Source organism: Hydra viridissima, unplaced genomic scaffold, assembly GCF_058129835.1.
Source record: "Hydra viridissima isolate aposymbiotic clone 2 unplaced genomic scaffold, HvirCarnegie_v1 scaffold_6, whole genome shotgun sequence".
NCBI lineage: Eukaryota > Metazoa > Cnidaria > Hydrozoa > Anthoathecata > Hydridae > Hydra > Hydra viridissima.
In genome coordinates, this window is record NW_028324305.1 from 4900792 (window position 1) to 4920160 (window position 19369).

Below are 19369 nucleotides of genomic sequence, written 5' to 3' on the forward strand. Positions count from 1 at the left end.
ACAAACTTTGTGAACTCAAATCACTGGTGAGAAAATATAAATAAATGCAAATATTTGCTTAGAAATCAAACTCTACATTAAAAAAAAACGAACTTGATTCGATCTTTCTAATTCAATTTCCTTTTAGAAAAATGTCAAGTTTTCGTATAAACATGAAGTTGAAAACGTCAACTAAGAAAAATATCCTGAACTATCAATTATACGAGTCAATTTAGCACAAGTAATAGGGCCCTTCTAATATAAATATATATATATTGGCATTCCGAATAAAGAATGTTCCGCTTTTCAAGATAAAGGTACTCTTCGCATGGTTATTGTCGACACTAAATTTTCGTAAAAACTGCATATAATTTTTAAAATATCACAATGAGAAAGTAATTTGATATTAAACGCGATAAATGAATGATATTGAAAAGAGCGGAACTCATAATAAATATAGCATTTTCGTCAACTCTTAAAAGGAAAAATCGCAGGAAAAATGAAAATAATACACGAACTATATGTAAAAAAAGTCGCAATTGGAAATTTTTTTTTTTTTTAATGTTACGTTTGACGTAATTCTTTTGAAGAGAGACCAGAGTACACTATCAATATAACCCCCCCCCCCCCCTCCATTATTAACTACTTTCATGTAACTTTTCGAGATTCATAATTAATACTAATTAAAAAATAAATAAAAATAAAACAAGGTTACGTAGCAAAACACAACCATAGAGACGTTCAAACAAAAAACTTTCCCCGAAAGATGATTGACTTTCTTAGAACATTAATTTTACAGCGCTAAGACATAATTTTATAGTCAGGTTTTCTCAAATCTTTAGCTCAATAACGATAAGCGTGTTCAACATTCTTCGCAATTCAAATCGTCTGAAAGCTTTCTGGTTACGCTTTTTTAGTCCTTAAAACTAAATCACTCAAACTATAGCATATTGATCATAGAGTAACTGACGAATTATATAGTATTCTTCGCATAAACCGCCTTCGATTGATATTTTTCCTTGTTCTCCCTAAACACAAGGAAACGAATTTTAACGCAACTAGTAATCAAGTATATTAGGGGATTATTTATACTTTAAAATTTGAGGTAACGCCACTAATAATCGAAACCAATAATTACCCTTCTAACTGCAACCACATTGTTACATACTAAAACCCCTCCAGTGAATTCAGCCTAAAAAATTATTTAAAAAAGAATCGAGAGCAAAATTACTAACAATATTTAAAATAAATATATATATGAATATGTCTGTGTGTGTGTGAAGTTATTTCATAGTGTATGTATATTACAAAATTAAGTTATAAATTTTAAGTCTACTAAAATTGAAAATTCAAACTTGTTTAAAATATTGCTTAACGAATGTTGGAAGTGAATTAAGATATAAGAACAAAAAATGTCAAGAGAACAGCACATTTTTCATTCTATTATACAAGCAATTAAATGATCGAGTTCACTTTTAGTCCGTGTTATAAATTATATTTGTTCGCTTTCGAAACGATCCTTGAAAAGCATCGTGGAAATGACGTCAACTTTTAAAAGTCAAACGGATCAATTGAAAAACTGAACAATAATGGTGCAATTGAACCCATGGAGAATAGAAATTTGAACCAATAGATAATGATAACAATAAAAGAAATTAAAGAGAATATAATGGGGAATACAAACTATGAATGCAATTGTTAACCATGTAATCGAGAACTTTTATTATCAAAACAAACCAGTTCGTTTATTATAGTATATCTAAAGTCAAAACGTCGAATAAAATCTTTTCAAATCACCTATTTCTTAAAGAAAACAGTTTAAAGTTTCAAAGAACGATGCACACATGCAAATTGCTGTTCGAAAATTTTTAGGCTTCAACCACACTAGACATTTTACTCGCATAAAAAACGCTTTCACTTTCATTAGTTTTTAATTGAGAAATATTGAAGAGTTTTCAACTTCTGCCGAATAAAAACAACAAAATTCTCTGTGAAATTAACTAGTTGCAAGATGTAGCTGGAAACTAATTACTATACGCTATTCTCTCCACATATCCAACAACATTAACTTTTCTGCTTTCCCTTGATTTTTAGAGCAAACGACTGGTATTGTTTAGTTGTATACAATTGGAAGTTCAATCTCATTAGTTTAGAAGAAGAAGGGGAGGTTTGAGTAAAAGCATTAATATAAAAAAGCTTAACATTCGGTAAAAAAATACCGCACTTAATTGGATTGGGTTAGCCACAAGAAAGGATTGGTGTCGAATGATAACAAAATTTGTTTATTCTAAGAATAAATATATAAACTGCTCAGTTTTTTCTTTGCATTGGCGTTTGGTTTTTTTACCGTTAACAAAGAATAAAATACCAGTATAAAAATACTTCTATATACCAGTCTTTTGAAACGAACCTAACCTACAATTTATATACTTTATATTTTAATATTTTTATATAAACATAGAAATTTCTGAAAATAAACAAAAAAATTTACAAAATTGTCTCAAGCCTTGAAATCCGTGAAATTTATTTTTCAAAAATACCAAACAAATTTATATATCCATATAAATTTATAACACCAAATACTGTGTTGTTTTAAACAAATAAACTTTCTATTTTATATATTATACTATTTTAATCAAATTTGTTTTTCCTCTCTCAAAAGCTGAGAATTTGGAACGTTTTTGATGAAAGGGAAAGGGAGTGGAACCTAGTGTTGATTCATCTTGCCTTTTTTTAATCTTGCATATTATGAAGGAGTGTTACTTAAAATGGCGCTAGTGCACTTTCGCACCCCTCCTTTTTTATTGCCCTATTCCTATCCCTAACCCTATCCCAATCCCTTACCCTAACCCTAACCGCCTATCCAACCAGCTTTATTGTGAAATATAAGTCGTACTGTTACAATAAAATAATTGCGCATGCGTGTACAATATTGCGCTCTGAGTAGCTTAAGGCTATGTCGAGCGCATTGCACTCTACGAAGACACTTCGGAAAAACTTACTTTAACGACTTTTTTAACGTAAAAACCATGCTATTAATCTATTGCTTTTGTAAGCTTTTTTTACAACTTTGACTTCGAATTAGAGCACTTTCCGTTGATTTTCAGGTCCATGTTTTTATATTTTTCTGAATCAGCATAAAATTCTCTATCATAATCTGCAATTAAAAAAAAAAAAAAAAAGGGGGTTAAGGGGTGGTGGTGCGAAAGTGCACTAGTGCCCTTAAAATGAAGAAAATTGGTATCCATTATATATTTTGAACAAAGCAATTACCGACTTTGTTTACTTTAATTTAAATTTCGAAATTCAAAGATCACCTCTATGTGAAACAGTAACCAGACCAGTTGCCTGATGTGAAATAGTAACCAGACTGGTCTTTATTGTTTTAAATTAAAATTCCTTTCCCATAATCATTGTTGCCAAAATAATTGCCCAATTTTAACTAAAGAATAAGAAATACCCAATTTTAATAAAGTTTTTCGTTATGGATTGCAAATTTTTAATAAATTAGTTTTGCCCTTTATAAACGCATTTTGCCATTTAAAAATATTTGTCTAAAATCTCTATAAGAGTAAGCAATTAGTGGTTATACTTTTTCCATGATATAAACATGAGCCGACACTCGGTAAAATAAGAAACATCTTTCTTTTTTTTTGTTTTAACGTTTGTTTTTTTTTTTTTTTATATAATATCAAATAATTTTCTACTCTCTACACCAATTCTTAAAGAGTTCAATGCTTATTTTAAGTAGCTTACTGTGCGTGGGATGTGACATCACGGCAGAGCAATATGCCAATTTTGATGATAAAACATCCAGCAGTGCTTTAGAGAGAACCAACTTTCAGAGATCTTATCAACATTAACCTATTCACCAAAGTAAATTTTGTGAAAATCTTGATGCATGAAAATGACAATAAAGATGATGATGACACAAAAAATGGCAATAATGTTAAAACTTATAATATCAACCATATTAAAGCATTAAAAAGACTTGACAAGTATGACAAATTTGACAAGCATTTAAGTGGTATAAACAACAAAGAACCTCTCTACTCTTAATCAGAGATGGAGAAAAAAAAATCAGCATATCTCAATTAAAATCCTAGATATTTTTGTGCACAGTGGAACTCACTTTACACAGACAAATTTAAATATAATCATAAACTTAATAGAGGTAGTTTTTTTAAAATTGTTATTATATAAGCTTGGCACTGCCCAGAAACTAAGGATGCTTTACATAATGGAATCTTTGTTTTCACACTCCATACTGCTTTATAAGCATGAAATTCGTTGACATTTAAAGCCCAGAAGTATTAATTGGTTTATGATGATTTGAATTGGTCAGTCTTCATCCGTGTTTAAAAAATAGTAAACATGAGTGAAGACTTAAAACTTTTTTACACTTTTTAAATAGTCTACCAAAGTTCTACTGACACAGATGCATGATAACAAATAAAATTGGTTTTAGGGTACTTTGCATTCATTACTTCTTTTTTTATCATAATCCATACATAAGGCATCCAAAAACTGTCACAACACAAGAAATCATTCAAAAAGTCCATGATATTGTGTAAGATGATCAACAATTGAAAGTACTTGAATTAGCTGTAGCCCTAGGCATCTCAAAAGACCGAGTGGTTTATATTAGACACAAAGAATTAAAGATGAAAAAACTTTGTGCAAGATGACTATGACATTTGATCAAAAACATGTTTGAATGCTTGTTTCTAAAACTTGTGTGAATTGTTTTTAGCAGTAATTCATAACTGTTGATGAAACTTGTTTTACCAACAAAACAAAAAACAACAGTTGAAACAATTGATTGAAGCTGAAGCAGAAATGCACTAAAAAAGACAAAGACTGCTCTATCAGCAGGTAATGTTATGGCAGCAAATCTTGGGGATACAAAGGAATTCTGTTGATCTATTATTTCCAAAATGGAAAACCATTATTTTCACCAAGTTTGGCCCCAAGTGATTATTTCCAAACTTGAAGGAATTCCTTGTTAAAAAGTGTTTTGATGGGTAGCCTTGGATGGGTATTTTGTAGACAAACTGGAATGTGATGGAATAGAATTATTAACAAAAGAAAAAGTAGACAAACTGATATTGACAGAATACAATTGTAAGAAAAACATTGGACAGATTATATTGAAAAATAAAACTTATTTCATGCCAAAAATAATTGTTTTCATTTTTATTCTAGAAAATTATTGGAAACCCTTGTATACAAATACTATAAAAATATTTTTCTGTTAAGGTATACCTTAATAAGTTTATTTTTAAACAGAGGCTGCATTAAAAAAGAAGTACTTTCAAAAAGTTCGAGGATTTAATGCTTTTAATGGTTGGCATCAATTAGATACTCACCCTCTGAGTATCAATTAGATAAGCCCTTGGGATAAAAATATCAAATCAATGGTGAAGATGAAGGTGTTCTATTAATGATGGCTCTATGATATAAAGAATAGAGCTGCTGGTTCATGCTAGCTCAAGCTGAAAAAGATTGAGCTTTTTGGGGGAAATTGCAGAGTTTAAACCTTGATTTTCTTGCTTAAAAACTTGATCTTTTATTTCTTCTTTTCCCTTTATCAATAATTGGAATTACTAAGAGAATTTTGAGATTTTATAGTGTAAAATCTCATAACTTTTAATTATTTTCAAATGAAATTATCACTTAATTAGCAAGTGATAATTTTATTTGAGATTGACTTTAAAGACATTTATTTTTTCAAAAACAAATGAATCGAATAATATACTTCAAAATATGTAATTTAAAATTTTTTACTAATTTTAATGGTTTGCTTACTTTAAAAAACTAGTATAACATAAAGTTATTTTAGCTTAGATCTTTTTTAAAGATGATTTTTCTTTATATTTTAAAATTCTGCTTTAGTATGTGGTACTTATATAACCAAATGTAAATTTAAAATTATTTTTAAGTCTTGCAATTTTAACTTAACTTTAGTTTACTTATCTTTGTTTTAGTTTAAATGATAAGCTTTTTTTTTTAACTTTATACAGGAAGTAAATTTAGTAAGTAAATGATGATAAAAAAAATAATTCAAAAAATACCTGTATTCCAGCCTTAGTTAGAACTTGTTTGAAGTCACTTAATCGTGGCTCATCAATAAATACAGTAGCATGACCTGGAACCTAGAATTATATGATAACATAATAAAAGCAATATAAATCCTATATAACTTTGACGAAGATTGGCATAATAAAGATATTACATATTATTTGAAAGATTTCATTACATCAAATTTTGTAAATTTACTTAACCTTTTATCTACAAAAAAAAAAAAAAAAAAAAAAAATCACCAAATCAGGTGGAAGTTGCTCAAGAACAGGAACAACATCTTGCTTTTCAACTTTTTCTGAACCTTCTTGATCCATTTGGTCAAACTTTTCACCACGAGCTTCCATAACTAATTGTCCATCAACCCATGCAAGTTCAGTGTCTCTTGCAACTGCAAATTTAAGTGAACTCACGAGTGAATCTTTTAATTTCACCTGTAAAGTATAACAACAAAAGTTACTAAAAAGATTCTTTGGGTATTTTAGGTTTTCATCTCAAAATCATACTTAAATCCACAATCCAACTTGAATCAATAATTTTTAAGAAATACCTGATAAATATGACTTTCTCTAGTTGCATCTACCATCTCATTAGTAACAGGAGTATAGACTTTTGAAACATTAAATTGAGTACTAGTTTGGCAATAGCGTGACAGTGCTTCAGTTGCAGCAGGACTACCATGAATCAAAATCTGAAATGGTATTAACAAGCTCAGTGATTAACTTAACAACAACAAAAAAAAAACAGTAAAATACTATTGTGATATTTTAAATATTTTATATATTTTTATATTGTGAAATATTTTACCAATTGCTGAAATTTTTAAGTAATCCACTTAATATACAAGGTGTAGCTGGTAAATTAGGACAAACTTTATTCTCTAATAGATTAAATATGAACTTATATTGAGATTTGTATCTGATATTAATTATATATATACTTATTATCTCTTAAAATCTACAGTAACTAAAACTGTAAACATAACAGCTTCCATTGAATATGACAAGAGAGCTGCCATTATTGTTCCTCTTTGTGGTTGAAGAACACCCAAGGAGATAATTCATTTCCTCAAGCTACAAAAAAACTTAGTTAACTGAGTAAAAAGGGGTTATAACGTTACAGACTCACAAGATGTTCAGACCCACACATCAAAAACATGCTGTTGCTGTGCCTAAAAAATAAATGAAACATCACCATAATTGCTGCACAGATTGACCAAAATCCAGGCAAGCCCTTGTGTGGCTGGGTTAAAGAAAGGATTTTACACCAAAAAATCATCTTCAAAAATAGTCACAGAAGACCTAAGGTTCTATGCCATGAAGACTAGTCAGTTATGCCATAAACAAGTTATGCAAAACAAAAGTTGTTGTAACATTAAATAACCTCAAGCACGAAACTGTTGGCTTTTTAGATGAGAAAAACTTTGACAAAGACCAGAAGTTGAATAGAAGAAACAATTGCTGGGTATGTAGAAGGCCAGAGGGTGTACTCATCTTCATACACACTAAGTTCCTTGCTTCTTTAATGGTTCAAGATGTTGCTAACAATGAGGATGATGTCATGCCATCACACATGGGACTTACTGCCAATTCGAACAGCTACACCCAAGTTTTGAAGGATGCTGTTAAACCAAGGCAAATAGAAAAGATAGTGTTCCAACAGAGTCTGAAACTGCCCATGAGACTGAAAAAATTCAACCCTGGTTTACAAACAATATGCCATTCCACTGGTCACCAAATATTGTTATACATTTCCAGCATGCACTACTGAATTTCTGAAGTGTTTGAACTTTTATTTTTAAAAATATTTTATTTTCCTTATATAAAAACTTTTGTTTTTATTAAAATGTAATAATATAATCACACCAACCTTCATTTTTGAGAAATTTTGCAGTGCTTCTATGTTTTCAGTATATCAAAACTTTCTTACAACTTTGGCATAAAATTGTATTCAATATTTGGCAAACTTGTTTTTCTAGCATTCAGTTCTTAATTCATAATACTTTGCAATGCTTTCTCTAATATATGATGTTGATATCCGATAAACACAGGTTCATTACTTCACTGTTCAAAACATCTTTTTTTTAGTGCACCTGCTCCACTATATTCTGTATTAGCATTGGTTATCTGAAACAACTATTTTGATGCAATTTCATAATAATAAAAAATTTATTCAACATCACTTTTTGCAGGTTGATAACCATTCTGACCATGTTTAATCTTCATTCATTTTGATGGATGTTTTAAAGAAAAAGCTGCCTGTTTTCTAGTGGAATAACCACCAGAACCCTTTGTTACTTTTTGAAGATTGTATAAAACCATATACCATCAAATTTTGTTATATCAAACAGATCACCAAGACACATTTGTGTCAACAAATAGCTATCAAATCCTTTTCAAGTACCACTGCTTTGTGTGTGTGTGTGTGTGTGTGTGTGTGTGTGTGTGTGTGTGTGTGTGTGTGTGTGTGTGTGTGTGTGTGTGTGTGTGTGTGTGTGTATGTGTGTGTGTGTGTGTGTGTGTGTGTGTGTGTGTGTGTGTGTGTGTGTGTGTGTGTGTGTAAATGAGGAAAACTTATTCTACAGTCCAAGTTTGCTAGTTTTTTCTTTCCTATTTTAAAAATATATATCTTCCAGCAATATACTTTTGCTTTGGCAAGCAATTTCTGCTAGCTATTAAGGTATCCAAATACATATGCAGCTGTTGCATTGACAATGAAGACTAGATATTCGGTAAATAAAACTAGGTAAAAAGTAAAAATGTGATAAAAAATAAAAACCTGACCATTAAAAGTGTTTTTAGAATAATTTTTATTTCACTTATAGGTGATTAATAATGTAAAAATTTTAACAGTATTACATGTATGTGTATGTATGTATGTATGTATGTATGCATGCATGCATGCATGCATGCATGCATGCATGCATGCATGTATGTATGTATGTATGTATGTATGTATGTATGTATGTATGTATATACATCTGTGTGTGTTATTTTAAAATGTTCTTTAATTGCTTACTAGTTGTCTTGGTTTTACAATTGATAAAATTCGTCTCACTGATTCACCATCTGAACGCCCCTCAAAATCAATGTAAGAAATCTTGCATCTGGAGTTATGGTTAAAAACAAAAATCTGGTTATCTTGTAAAAAATCACTTAAAAATTATAATTAGAGTTACAACAAAAATATAATAGGATTGACATCAATTTTTTACAAAACTCAATTTTCCAACAGTTTAAACAAACTGCACACCTAACATCAAGTTTGACCATTTCACTAACACTCTTTGTAGGAGGTTCTTTGATTTCTGTGCAAAAAAAAAAACTTAATTGTTAACAGTTAATTGCCAAACTCTGAAAACAAAACAAATTTTATGTAGAAAGTAATTATACAAACTTTTAGCCATTATATAAACTTTTTTCAAGTAGTATTTTTTTAAATAAAAAAAACTGCTCTTCAAAATTATAAAAATATTCAAAATGTTTTTGTGGGGTTTTCTATAAATAAGATTTTGAAAATAAATATTTTCATAATCTAATTGTTATCATTCCCATCGCATTTTTATATAAACCTTTGAAGATTCTTGAATCTACTGAGTTTTTAAAAAATATTTTATTTTTAAATAACTAAGACAAATACATATACGCTATTGCTGTTGTTTTTCACTTATTGTAAATTAGGCATAGACAGTATTGCTCAAAATACATCATATGATATAGATCAATGATTGACCTCATGCATGCCGACCCCTGGTATAGACTATTTTGCAAACAAATAACATAAAATATCCATCATAAATAATGAATGAAAAAAATTGTTTAAACTAATGAACTATAAAGAAAATGTAAAAAAAATAAAACGTAAAATTGAAATTTTTTACTTATGAATATTGTACATATGTAAATAAAAATTTTCTAGGAGGAGAAATTGCTTAAATCAAGTTACCTAAAGCTTCTAAATCCTCTTTCATATCTTCAATTGTAACCTTTTGTTCTTCTTCCTCCATTAAAGTATCTTCAATGATAACATAATCCTCAGGTCTTAAAAAATTGAAACAAAGTTTTAACAAAAAAATATAGAGTGCAAGAAAAATATTCATAAAAAACACAACTTATACAGACTTGATAATTTCGCCATAGTCATCCCACTTTAGTCTTTCTTCTTTGAATGGAAACATTGGGTAGATTTTTGCTTGCTTGAAAAAACTGCTTTTATGACGCAACTTAAGAAAAGAAAAGCTTTTCTAAACATTTTTTAAAAAAAAGTTTTTTTTATAAAATAAAAAACAAAATTTAAAACATTGAAAAAAAAAAAAAACAAAATAAAATAACAACAAAATTTAAACATTGAAAAAAAAAAAAATTGAATTGATTTAAGAAGCAAGAACATTAAAAAATGATAGTTAAATCAAATTTATTAGAAAAGATAATAGGAAAATATTTAGAAACCTTTTCATTTGTCAGCATTAAATCATACTTAGACTTGTTTAAAGTGTCTTCCTCATTTTCTTCTTCGCTTTCACTCTCATTCTTGAACACATTTTCTTGTCTGATTTACAAATGATATTTTGACAATAATAACTTTGTAGTAATATTTACATAAACTGTCACAATCTTAAAATTATAGTGATATTTACAGATAATATTGAGATGATTAAAAAACTAATAGCAATATTTCTTCTGAAAAGCAACAAAATGTTAAAACTTAAATTAAATTTTTTTTCCAGTTCACTACTTAGTTAAAAAAAAGTTAAATCATTAAAACAAAGTAGAGTACCTCAAATCAACATCAATTAATTTACGTTGGAGCTTTGCTTGACGGGCTTTTTCTTTTTCAGCTTCTAAGTATTGTGACAACTCAAGTCCTTCTAGTCTCACTCGTTTGAACACCTGGTAAGTCATTATATTTCCATGATAATAATAACTGAAGAAAATACTAAACAAAAGAAAAATTTATTTTGAAAACTAACTAATGATATAACTGATAAAAAAGCGAACCTCTAGTTCAACAGTTTCAATTTTTGGATTATCAATTAGAGTTCTAGCCAAGCTTCCAGGTGAAGTTTTAAATGTGAATATGATGCTATTTTTTGGATTTGATGCCCATTGTACAAACAGATCTTTAGAGAACCCACAGTTCATGTCTGCAGCACTTGCTAAAACAACCTTCATAGCAACAACAAGTGAAGTCTTGATATTCAAAGAAACAGGAACTAAGTAAATATAAAATTTTAATTTCAAGTTTGCATACAGCTATACCTTAGGAGAAGGGAGTTGGTCTAACTCTTTGAGAAAATGACATTGAGTGATATGCCTAAAAAATTTAAAATTCATTAGAATATATTGAAAAAAAAAATAAAAGTAATTCTCCAAAAGAATTTATTTTTTGAGCAAGTGTGATTCATGTTATTATTCATAAAAGCTTTTATTCTTATACTTTATATAATTCTTTTACAATAAACATTTGAATATCTTATCGCATTACAAATCACACATATCCTACATGTGATTGCAAATGGATATCTATGATCTTACTTGAATGCAAATGGATTTCTTCGATCAACTTCAAAACTTTTCATCATCCTATCACTCATCCATTCAACCTGAGAAAAAAATTAAAATAAATTACAATATAATAAGAATAAGAATAACATAAATGACATTACTATCAAACATCAAACCACAGCCATTTGTTATACTAAAAACAGTTTAAAGAATCAAAATTTAAAAAAATACACACTTGGCTTTTGGCAAATTCTACGACGTTGTAACTAACATTATTGAGAAGAGCCAATGAATAAACTGATAGGCCAGATTCTTTGGCATTCCACATTTGATCCTCAATGCAAAAAATTGTGAAGTAATTAAAAACCTTTTTTCACTTAATTAGGAGAATGTTTAAAATTAAATCATAAACTATTTCTATGTCTAAAAAAAAAATCTTTGAAATACTGTAAGTAATAAAGATTAGCTTTCATTAACTTATCAGGTTATTTTATTCTTTTATTTTTAAAACTTTGTTGAGAACATTTTTCAATGTATCAGATGTATAAAACTAATTTCTTCTTTAAATAAAATACAATTTAATTTTTATCATTACAATACAATAAAATTTTTTTATAAAAGTTTCTTCTAAAAGTTGACTTGCGCATTCTTTTTGTGCAACAATTCTTGTAAAGGTTGAAAAAATATATTGACACATAATATTACAAGCTGTTATCACTCATACATGTAAACTAGATATGCACAATAATGAAGAGCTTAATGAAACCATCTGGTTCACCTAGCCTTTTAATCAAATCTGCCATCACTTTAGCAACATAATAATAACAGTAATAATAATAATAATGATGATGATGATGATGATGATGATGATGATGATGATGATGATGATGATGATGATGATTGATGATGATGATGATTGATGATAATGATCATGATGATGATCATGATAATAAAACAATGATCATGTTCTAAGCTAAAAAAACACTGCAAGATTTTAAGTATGCTAGCAGAATGAAGGCAGAATTATTGCTCAAATAATTTTTTGTTTTTATTCTTTACTATGAAAAAAAAAAAAAAATTCCAATAGAACAATAAACTTTTTACTAGTAGTTGCATAAGTTCTAGAATCCGTCCAGCAGTATCAACAGCAAGGAGAACATTGCCATCTTGCCGCACAGCCGATAAGATGGTATCTAAATAAATTTTTTCCTTTTTGTAGAGCAATAAAATGACAGCAACAAAAAACTCAATTTTTTTTTTTCCACTTTAAAATTTAAAAAAAAATTTAATTGCTAACTGGTAATTTTCTAACTCAACATAGATAAAACCTTGCTCAAGCTCAAAAGATAAATTTAAAGTATAAGTAAAAGCAATTGGCTTTTTGAGCAGGTCTTACACTGTAATAAATATATAAATTATTTACATAATACTCATTAAATAATTAATATACTCATCAGCTGAATATCCCTCTCCTTCCTTCTTTCCTGATTGCATAATGCAGCATATGAGTCAGTTATGAGAAGTGCAGGTCGACTTAATGTTTCTAGCACAGCACCATTAAGATGGCTAAAAATTAACATCAGAAATAATTTTTTAGTGATTATGAAAACTTTGGAAGGTTCACATTTCTGACAAATATTTTAGTGAACCAATTAATACACAACTCTGCAGAATCATGAAGCTTGTAACACCCCAATTAGAGGAGATATAATAAAACTCACATTTCTTTTTTATGATTATAATCAACAGCATAGATTATATCTTCCTCTCCTTCCTTCATTATTTTCCACATAGTACCACCAATCATATGACCAGCAGCATATGGAGTAATGCTTAAACCATGACCTCGTCCTATATATTTTTAACAAAGTAAGAAATTTATTGAAATAAAATAATAAACTTATATTACATTCATATTGATGTTTTGTTTTTTTTTTCTAGTAAGGGATCCTTGTGAATTATTTCAGTTTGATTTTTACATATAATAAAATGATAATACAGTAAAACAAACATTAAGGTTTGTAAAATTTATGCCTGATCTTTAATCTTTTAGTTATTTTTATTTATTTTTTTATTTTTTTATTTTTTACACAACTACAAGAGTCAAGCTTTCTAACTTGAATTCTTTTTATATAAAAAAAAACATATTTCTCTTAAACACTGCAATATATCTCCATTCATTATAGGGAAGATAGTTTTTTAAAGATATTTAGTGAAGCTACTGACTTAAACACTTAGAAATATATAATTTGAAACAATAGTACAAAAAAAAAAATTTTAGCAAAAATTCTTTTAAAAAAAAACAAAAGTATCACCTTTTAAACTAACATGTTGAGAGTATTTGAGCTGAATAATTTTATCAAATGCTGCATCCACTTCATCTAATGTATAATGCGGAAAATCTTGGTTGTTCATGTGAGACTAAAAAAAATTAAAATATGTAAAAATTTTTTAAATATTTCCAAAAATGATTGCTAAAAGGAAATCACTAATTGGAATGATTTCATATTATTTGTAACTAAAATACAAAAATACATGTAAAACATTAGGATCAAAAGATCTCTTTGTATATGTTTCAAGGCTAGCCAAGTTTTTTTGAAAGAAGAAAAAAAAATTACCTTCAAACATTTTATTCATGTTATACTCTTATTCAAATAGTCATGGACATTTTAAAAGATAAGTAATTTTATCTTTTAAAATGTCTATGAAATTAAAGATAAAGGAAAATTTCTTTCAAGATTTATTTAGCAAATAGAATGGAGTAGCTCAGCCCACTACCTGGTAAAAATCATAAAGAAACATTTGCCCCATTTTGTACACTGGAATAGTTGCATAAACTGGGCAATTCATATTGCATTTTCCAATAAGATATGGAAGAGCACCAAGATGGTAAATGTCTGGATGAGACAGAAGAACTGCATCAATAGAATGTGCATGCCTAAAGTCACAAAAATATTTTTTGTATACATATATACATAATCAACTTATTTAATATACTTATATAAACAAGTTGTAAACTTTATATATAAACATACCTTTAAACAAAACTTATGCTCTTAATTAAGACAAAAAACAAAAAAAAAACCTAAGTTTATTTCATGAAATAAAAAAAAAAAATTCAAATTTTGGTTTCATGCTTCATTTTGCCCCAACCTTTTAATATTTTCTATCACATCTTGACTTAAATTCTCATCCCAGCCACAATCAAGCAGAAATCTAAACTCATCAACTTGAAGAAGATAACATAAAGGGGCTTCATCTTGGGCTCCAGACAGTGGAGTAAATCGAATGATTGAAGTCATATTCAACTTTTTATGACCCCATATGTATTATTTCATAATTACTTAGATGCATATACTCGATTTTTGATCGAAAAACCTAAAAAGCTGTGCTACAGTATACATTAGCTGAAGATCTTTTTTAATTTAGGTACCAAAATTAGCTAACTAATTTAGGTACCATACTTAACTAACAATATTTTAATTTAAAAAAAAGTTTGCTACATCCATGATATACTCGAAACTAAAGTGACTATTGTCATAAATGTCTTAGTCCTTTTGATATAATAAGGTTGGCATTAGCAGCAAAAAAATCAGCCTACTAGATATTTATTATGCTTCTATATTTATTATGCTTCTATAGCAAGAAGATAGGGATTCGCGCTTACTTTTGCCGCTTATTTCCTACGAAAATAAGCAACAAACAGAAAAGCTTTAAGTCCAATCAAATTTGCAAGGTAAAAACGTGGTCAGATAAGAAACCTGGAATAAAATGTTATGATAAAATATTCTTTAAATTGCGCAGCATGTACCCCTCGAAAACCGACCCATTCGGAAAGCCTTATCAGTAATTCGAGATACGTTAGAAGATGACGCACATTAGCATCCCCTTGTTTAACTTGGGTATATACTTATATCAAGGTTTGCTCCTATTTGATTAACCTCCCCTCAGCTTTGACTCTCCGTTTATACTACAAAAGAAAAGTTCTCCTAGTCCCCCTTCCTGCTTCCATCGTCCATCCTTCTTTGCAAATTTATTACTTAAAAGTAGTAATAAAGTACGGAAGAAAAATAAGTGAAATATTAATTTAAAAATTATGTTTAAAAAATCCATATGAAATCATTAAAAAAAAAAAAAAACAACCAGAAAAAGGATTCGGATGGATTCTCGGTGACACCAATAAACAAAAACTCGATCAAACCCAGTCAAGCAAAAGAAATGATAGCGCGATGACCAACTGACGATAAGAATGAAAATGGTAACAGCATGATTTTTATGGTAATTCGGCAACGAACACTGCAAAAGAACCAAAAAAAAAAATTCCTCTTTAATTATTGATAAAATAATTGAATTTATCTAATATATTTAGAAATACCAAATAATATAATAAAAAAAAATAAGTAGTCCTTTCAGGTTTTTTATGCTTTTATATATCAATGAAAACAAAAGAAGCAGTCTTTTGTTTGTCTGGTATTTTTAACGGTAAAAACACTTAAGGGATCCAAACTATTCATAGAACAAAATAATTAAACAACCAGTAAAAAAAAACCGGAATTCTTTCCTAATACAAAAAACTAATTGCCCTGCTAGTTATGATTTAGTGCAGTATAGCTATGACTTTGTCCAGTCTAAGGATTTCGGAGAAATGACCTATGAAAAACTAATGTTTATAAGGAAAATTAATCGATTATACCTAATAGATCTAATGCGGTGTCTTCGATATTCAGCCAGGTTAGGAATTCCTCATCAAGGGTCAAAAGATGAGAGTAATTACTGTCAGCTTATGATGTTGTTGAGATCAAAATAAAAAATAAAAAAAATTCAAACTGTATTGTCTATGATGAAATAAAATTGCAACACAAGCAATCTTCGATAAGTTAGATAAAATTTAGTGAAATTTTATGCAGTGAAGAGTGTAGGAGAAAATGAATGTTTTTCTTTAGCAAGTTGCTAGGAGAAAAAAATGACTAGGCAACACAAACAAGAATTGCACAATTAAAAGCTCTCCCTACCCATTGCTTCTCTCCACTACTGGATTCTCTACAATCGTTGGATTGGTCATACACTATGTTTACCTATTAAGATCTCATCCTCAACTGTAAGATAATAGGGGATTTCTTGTTTTATAAGATTATTGAAGATTATTTGAAATGTAATCTCTTTGCGACATTTTCCTCAAACAGAATATGACAAGGGTTGGTGCTAGAACTGATAAAAAACCTTCTTAAACTTATTTTAAAAGCATCGCAAATCATTTTTAACCACTGACATTTTGATTTATATCTTGACCAGCTTGTGAAACTGTACTATGAGTAATAATATTTACTATACATCTATAAATTGAACTTTTATAACCAGTGAATTCCCTTCAAAAGAAAAACTATTTTCATGGGGAAAGGTAGATACTGAAAAGGCAAGAAAAAAACGTTTTTCAATTACTTTCATAATCAAGCAAGCATTAGATGGAATTCACTGGTTATAAATCAAGCAAGCATTAGATGGAATTCACTGGTTATAAATCAAGCAAGCATTAAATGGAATTCACTGGTTATAAATTGAACTTTTATGACCAGTGAATTCCATTCAAGAAAGAGCAAATCAACTTGTTGAGGTTTACTAAACAAATAAAAAAACCTTTTTACAATTATACAATTGTAATGTCAAAATCCCCTTTTTGTGCAGAGAAATCTCAAAAAGAGAAATTGTACAAATACTATTTTTCTAAGTGTCACTGACAAGTAAACAAATTATTATCTTTTATTTGTACCAACGCAAGTTATGTGATTGTAGCTGAATTAGTGATATAGTATGAAGATACACAAGGAAATCATGAACAGAAGTTAATGATTTCGTACTAGGAAATTTACACATCTTCTCCAAAAGCATCCCATTGAAACCTAAATGTAAAAGTTTTTAAACTTGCTGTAAAACCCGATTAATATTTCTTATGTTGTGGAAATCCGAAATGGTTTTCCGTCCCCGAGCATAAAATTCCAACGTGTTAAATAATTTATGTAGCAAGATTAAATCTTATCTTTAATAGCAGCGTAACAATGTTAATTATGTTAACTAATACTAGTAATAATGTTAATTATGTTAACTATGTTAATATGACAATAATTTTAAAAATGTCACCATGTTTCTCAAAATTTCTTGATTTTGGTGATTCAGAACTTTTTATAAATAGTAATTTCATAAAACTCCATAGATCTTGCTAATTTATTTTAGACCACGATACCCTGAACCATTTTAACCAATCCGATGGGGATTTTTTAAAACAAGATTAACTTTAGTATTAGTAACTACTTTTTGGCTGAAACTTGATGTATTTAAGGTTGACAAATTCACTGAACTGACTTATAGTAATAGAAAATAAATGTAATAGGCAATTTATTACTCCGACTATGTTCCAGAAAATGGCCACGTAATAAATAATTACCAATTGTCATTCTATAAATATTAAACAGCCAAAAGAAATTAAAATGCTCATCAAAATATTCTCTGAGACAAGAGAAAAAGACAAACCAACTTAAGAATAAAAAAACAAATTGCGCATTAAATACACTAACATTTTTATTTATTTAGTATGCTTATTAAAAACCCTATAAATAGATCAAATCACTTTTTTCACCATCCGCATCAGGTGCACATAAAAACTGCTTCTAATCACTTGAGAAAAATTACGCTTTTAATGCGCCGTTGTAATTTACCAGTCTCCCTGTAGCTATGTCAAAATAAGTGTTATGATAAACCAAGTGATCTTTTAACAAATTTTCGAAAACGCCAATTTACAGCTTTGTTAGTTCTCAACTGAAAACTGAATTCCGGCTCGTGAAGCTATTTATTTAGAACATAAGCATATTACTCGATATCAGTTTAAAAATACTTTTTTACACATAAGTAACACTTCCTAAAGTCTCTACTTTTCTAATGTATAAATTTTGAAATAGATTTAAACGAAAAATTGATTTTTCGAAAATCAATATTTTTAATCAACTACGATTTTCGACTAGCAGAGAAGTTGAATATACTCAAAACCTTATCGCTCTCTAAAAAAATAAAAAAAATACAAGTCTTATCGAATAAATCAATATGGAAAAGATAAATAATATATATGATTAATATAACTATCGTCTTTAAGTCAAACCAACAATCGTTATTCTCTACATTAAAAAGACTGAGTTTCTCTGTTATAACTGTTCATAAATAACTGTTCAAAAAATAATCGAGGTAAATTTTATTTCTAAAGATTTTAGTTTTCATTAAACTTAGATTAATTTTATATTCTTTCTCTATCTTTAGGCAAAAATTTTTTTTACCGCTTCACGTTTGTTTATTTAAAATAATTTGCATAAAACAATCGATAAAAGTCTCCTATTACCCATTTCCCTAATATTGATTCACTTAAGTTTTTCATTTCTTTGACATTTATTCAAAGATAACTGGTAATGAAATTGGTAATAAGTAAATAAAATAAGTTATGATAATTGAATCAAAACCAACCGAAACAAACTTGACGTACACTTTTTCTCTATCAAATTTGCGTATTTATTTGGTTATAACCTGAATGCTACACCAAACCTGCGTAATTGGTTACTTGAAAAAAGAAGCGAAAATTTTTTCATATATGAAAAAGAAGCGAAAATTTTTTCATATATGAAAAAGCAAATTTTCTTTTTTACATAAAAGTTTTTTTACGTTACGAGATTTACCAGTGTTAATGACGCTGTTGAAATTTTAATTTTACCAAGGAAATATATTTATAAGAGAGATCAGGATTACTCTAAAGAATATTACTATAAAAA

General features: G+C 28.5%; 1 protein-coding gene across 2 annotated transcripts; it reads right to left on the minus strand.

The window, feature by feature from the left end:
* Positions 1–733: 733 nt before the first annotated feature.
* LOC145190633 (cleavage and polyadenylation specificity factor subunit 2-like) lies at positions 734–15268 on the minus strand. 2 transcript variants are annotated; one of them, XM_090089943.1, is made up of 21 exons: positions 14718–15268; positions 14343–14502; positions 13880–13985; positions 13286–13415; positions 13015–13130; positions 12669–12757; positions 11800–11898; positions 11595–11662; positions 11319–11373; positions 11058–11225; positions 10837–10949; positions 10509–10608; positions 10182–10282; positions 10006–10100; positions 9313–9367; positions 9079–9166; positions 6611–6751; positions 6303–6494; positions 6054–6134; positions 1118–1171; positions 734–1007 (listed from the first exon to the last, which is right to left on the minus strand). In XM_090089943.1, exons 1-21 carry the CDS (start codon positions 14864–14866, stop codon positions 915–917), a joined length of 2253 nt encoding a protein of 750 aa, XP_089946069.1. In that variant the 5' UTR covers positions 14867–15268; the 3' UTR covers positions 734–914. The 2 variants fall into 2 exon arrangements, with proteins under 2 accessions (XP_089946069.1, XP_089946070.1); XM_090089944.1 differs by having other exon boundaries at positions 11058–11215; positions 14718–15140.
* Between the last annotated feature and the right edge of the window lie 4101 nt (positions 15269–19369).

Coding starts and splice junctions, on each gene's coding strand:
- LOC145190633 (XM_090089943.1), bottom strand. CDS start 14,866: ATGACTTCAATCATTCGATTTACTCCACTGTCTGGAGCCCAAGATGAA. Junction 11,899..12,668: donor TAGAACTTATGCAACTACTA/GTAAAAAGTTTA, acceptor TTTTGCATTGAG/GATCAAATGTGGAATGCCAA. Junction 10,609..10,836: donor TTAATTGATGTTGATTTGAG/GTACTCTACTTT, acceptor TTTGTAAATCAG/ACAAGAAAATGTGTTCAAGA.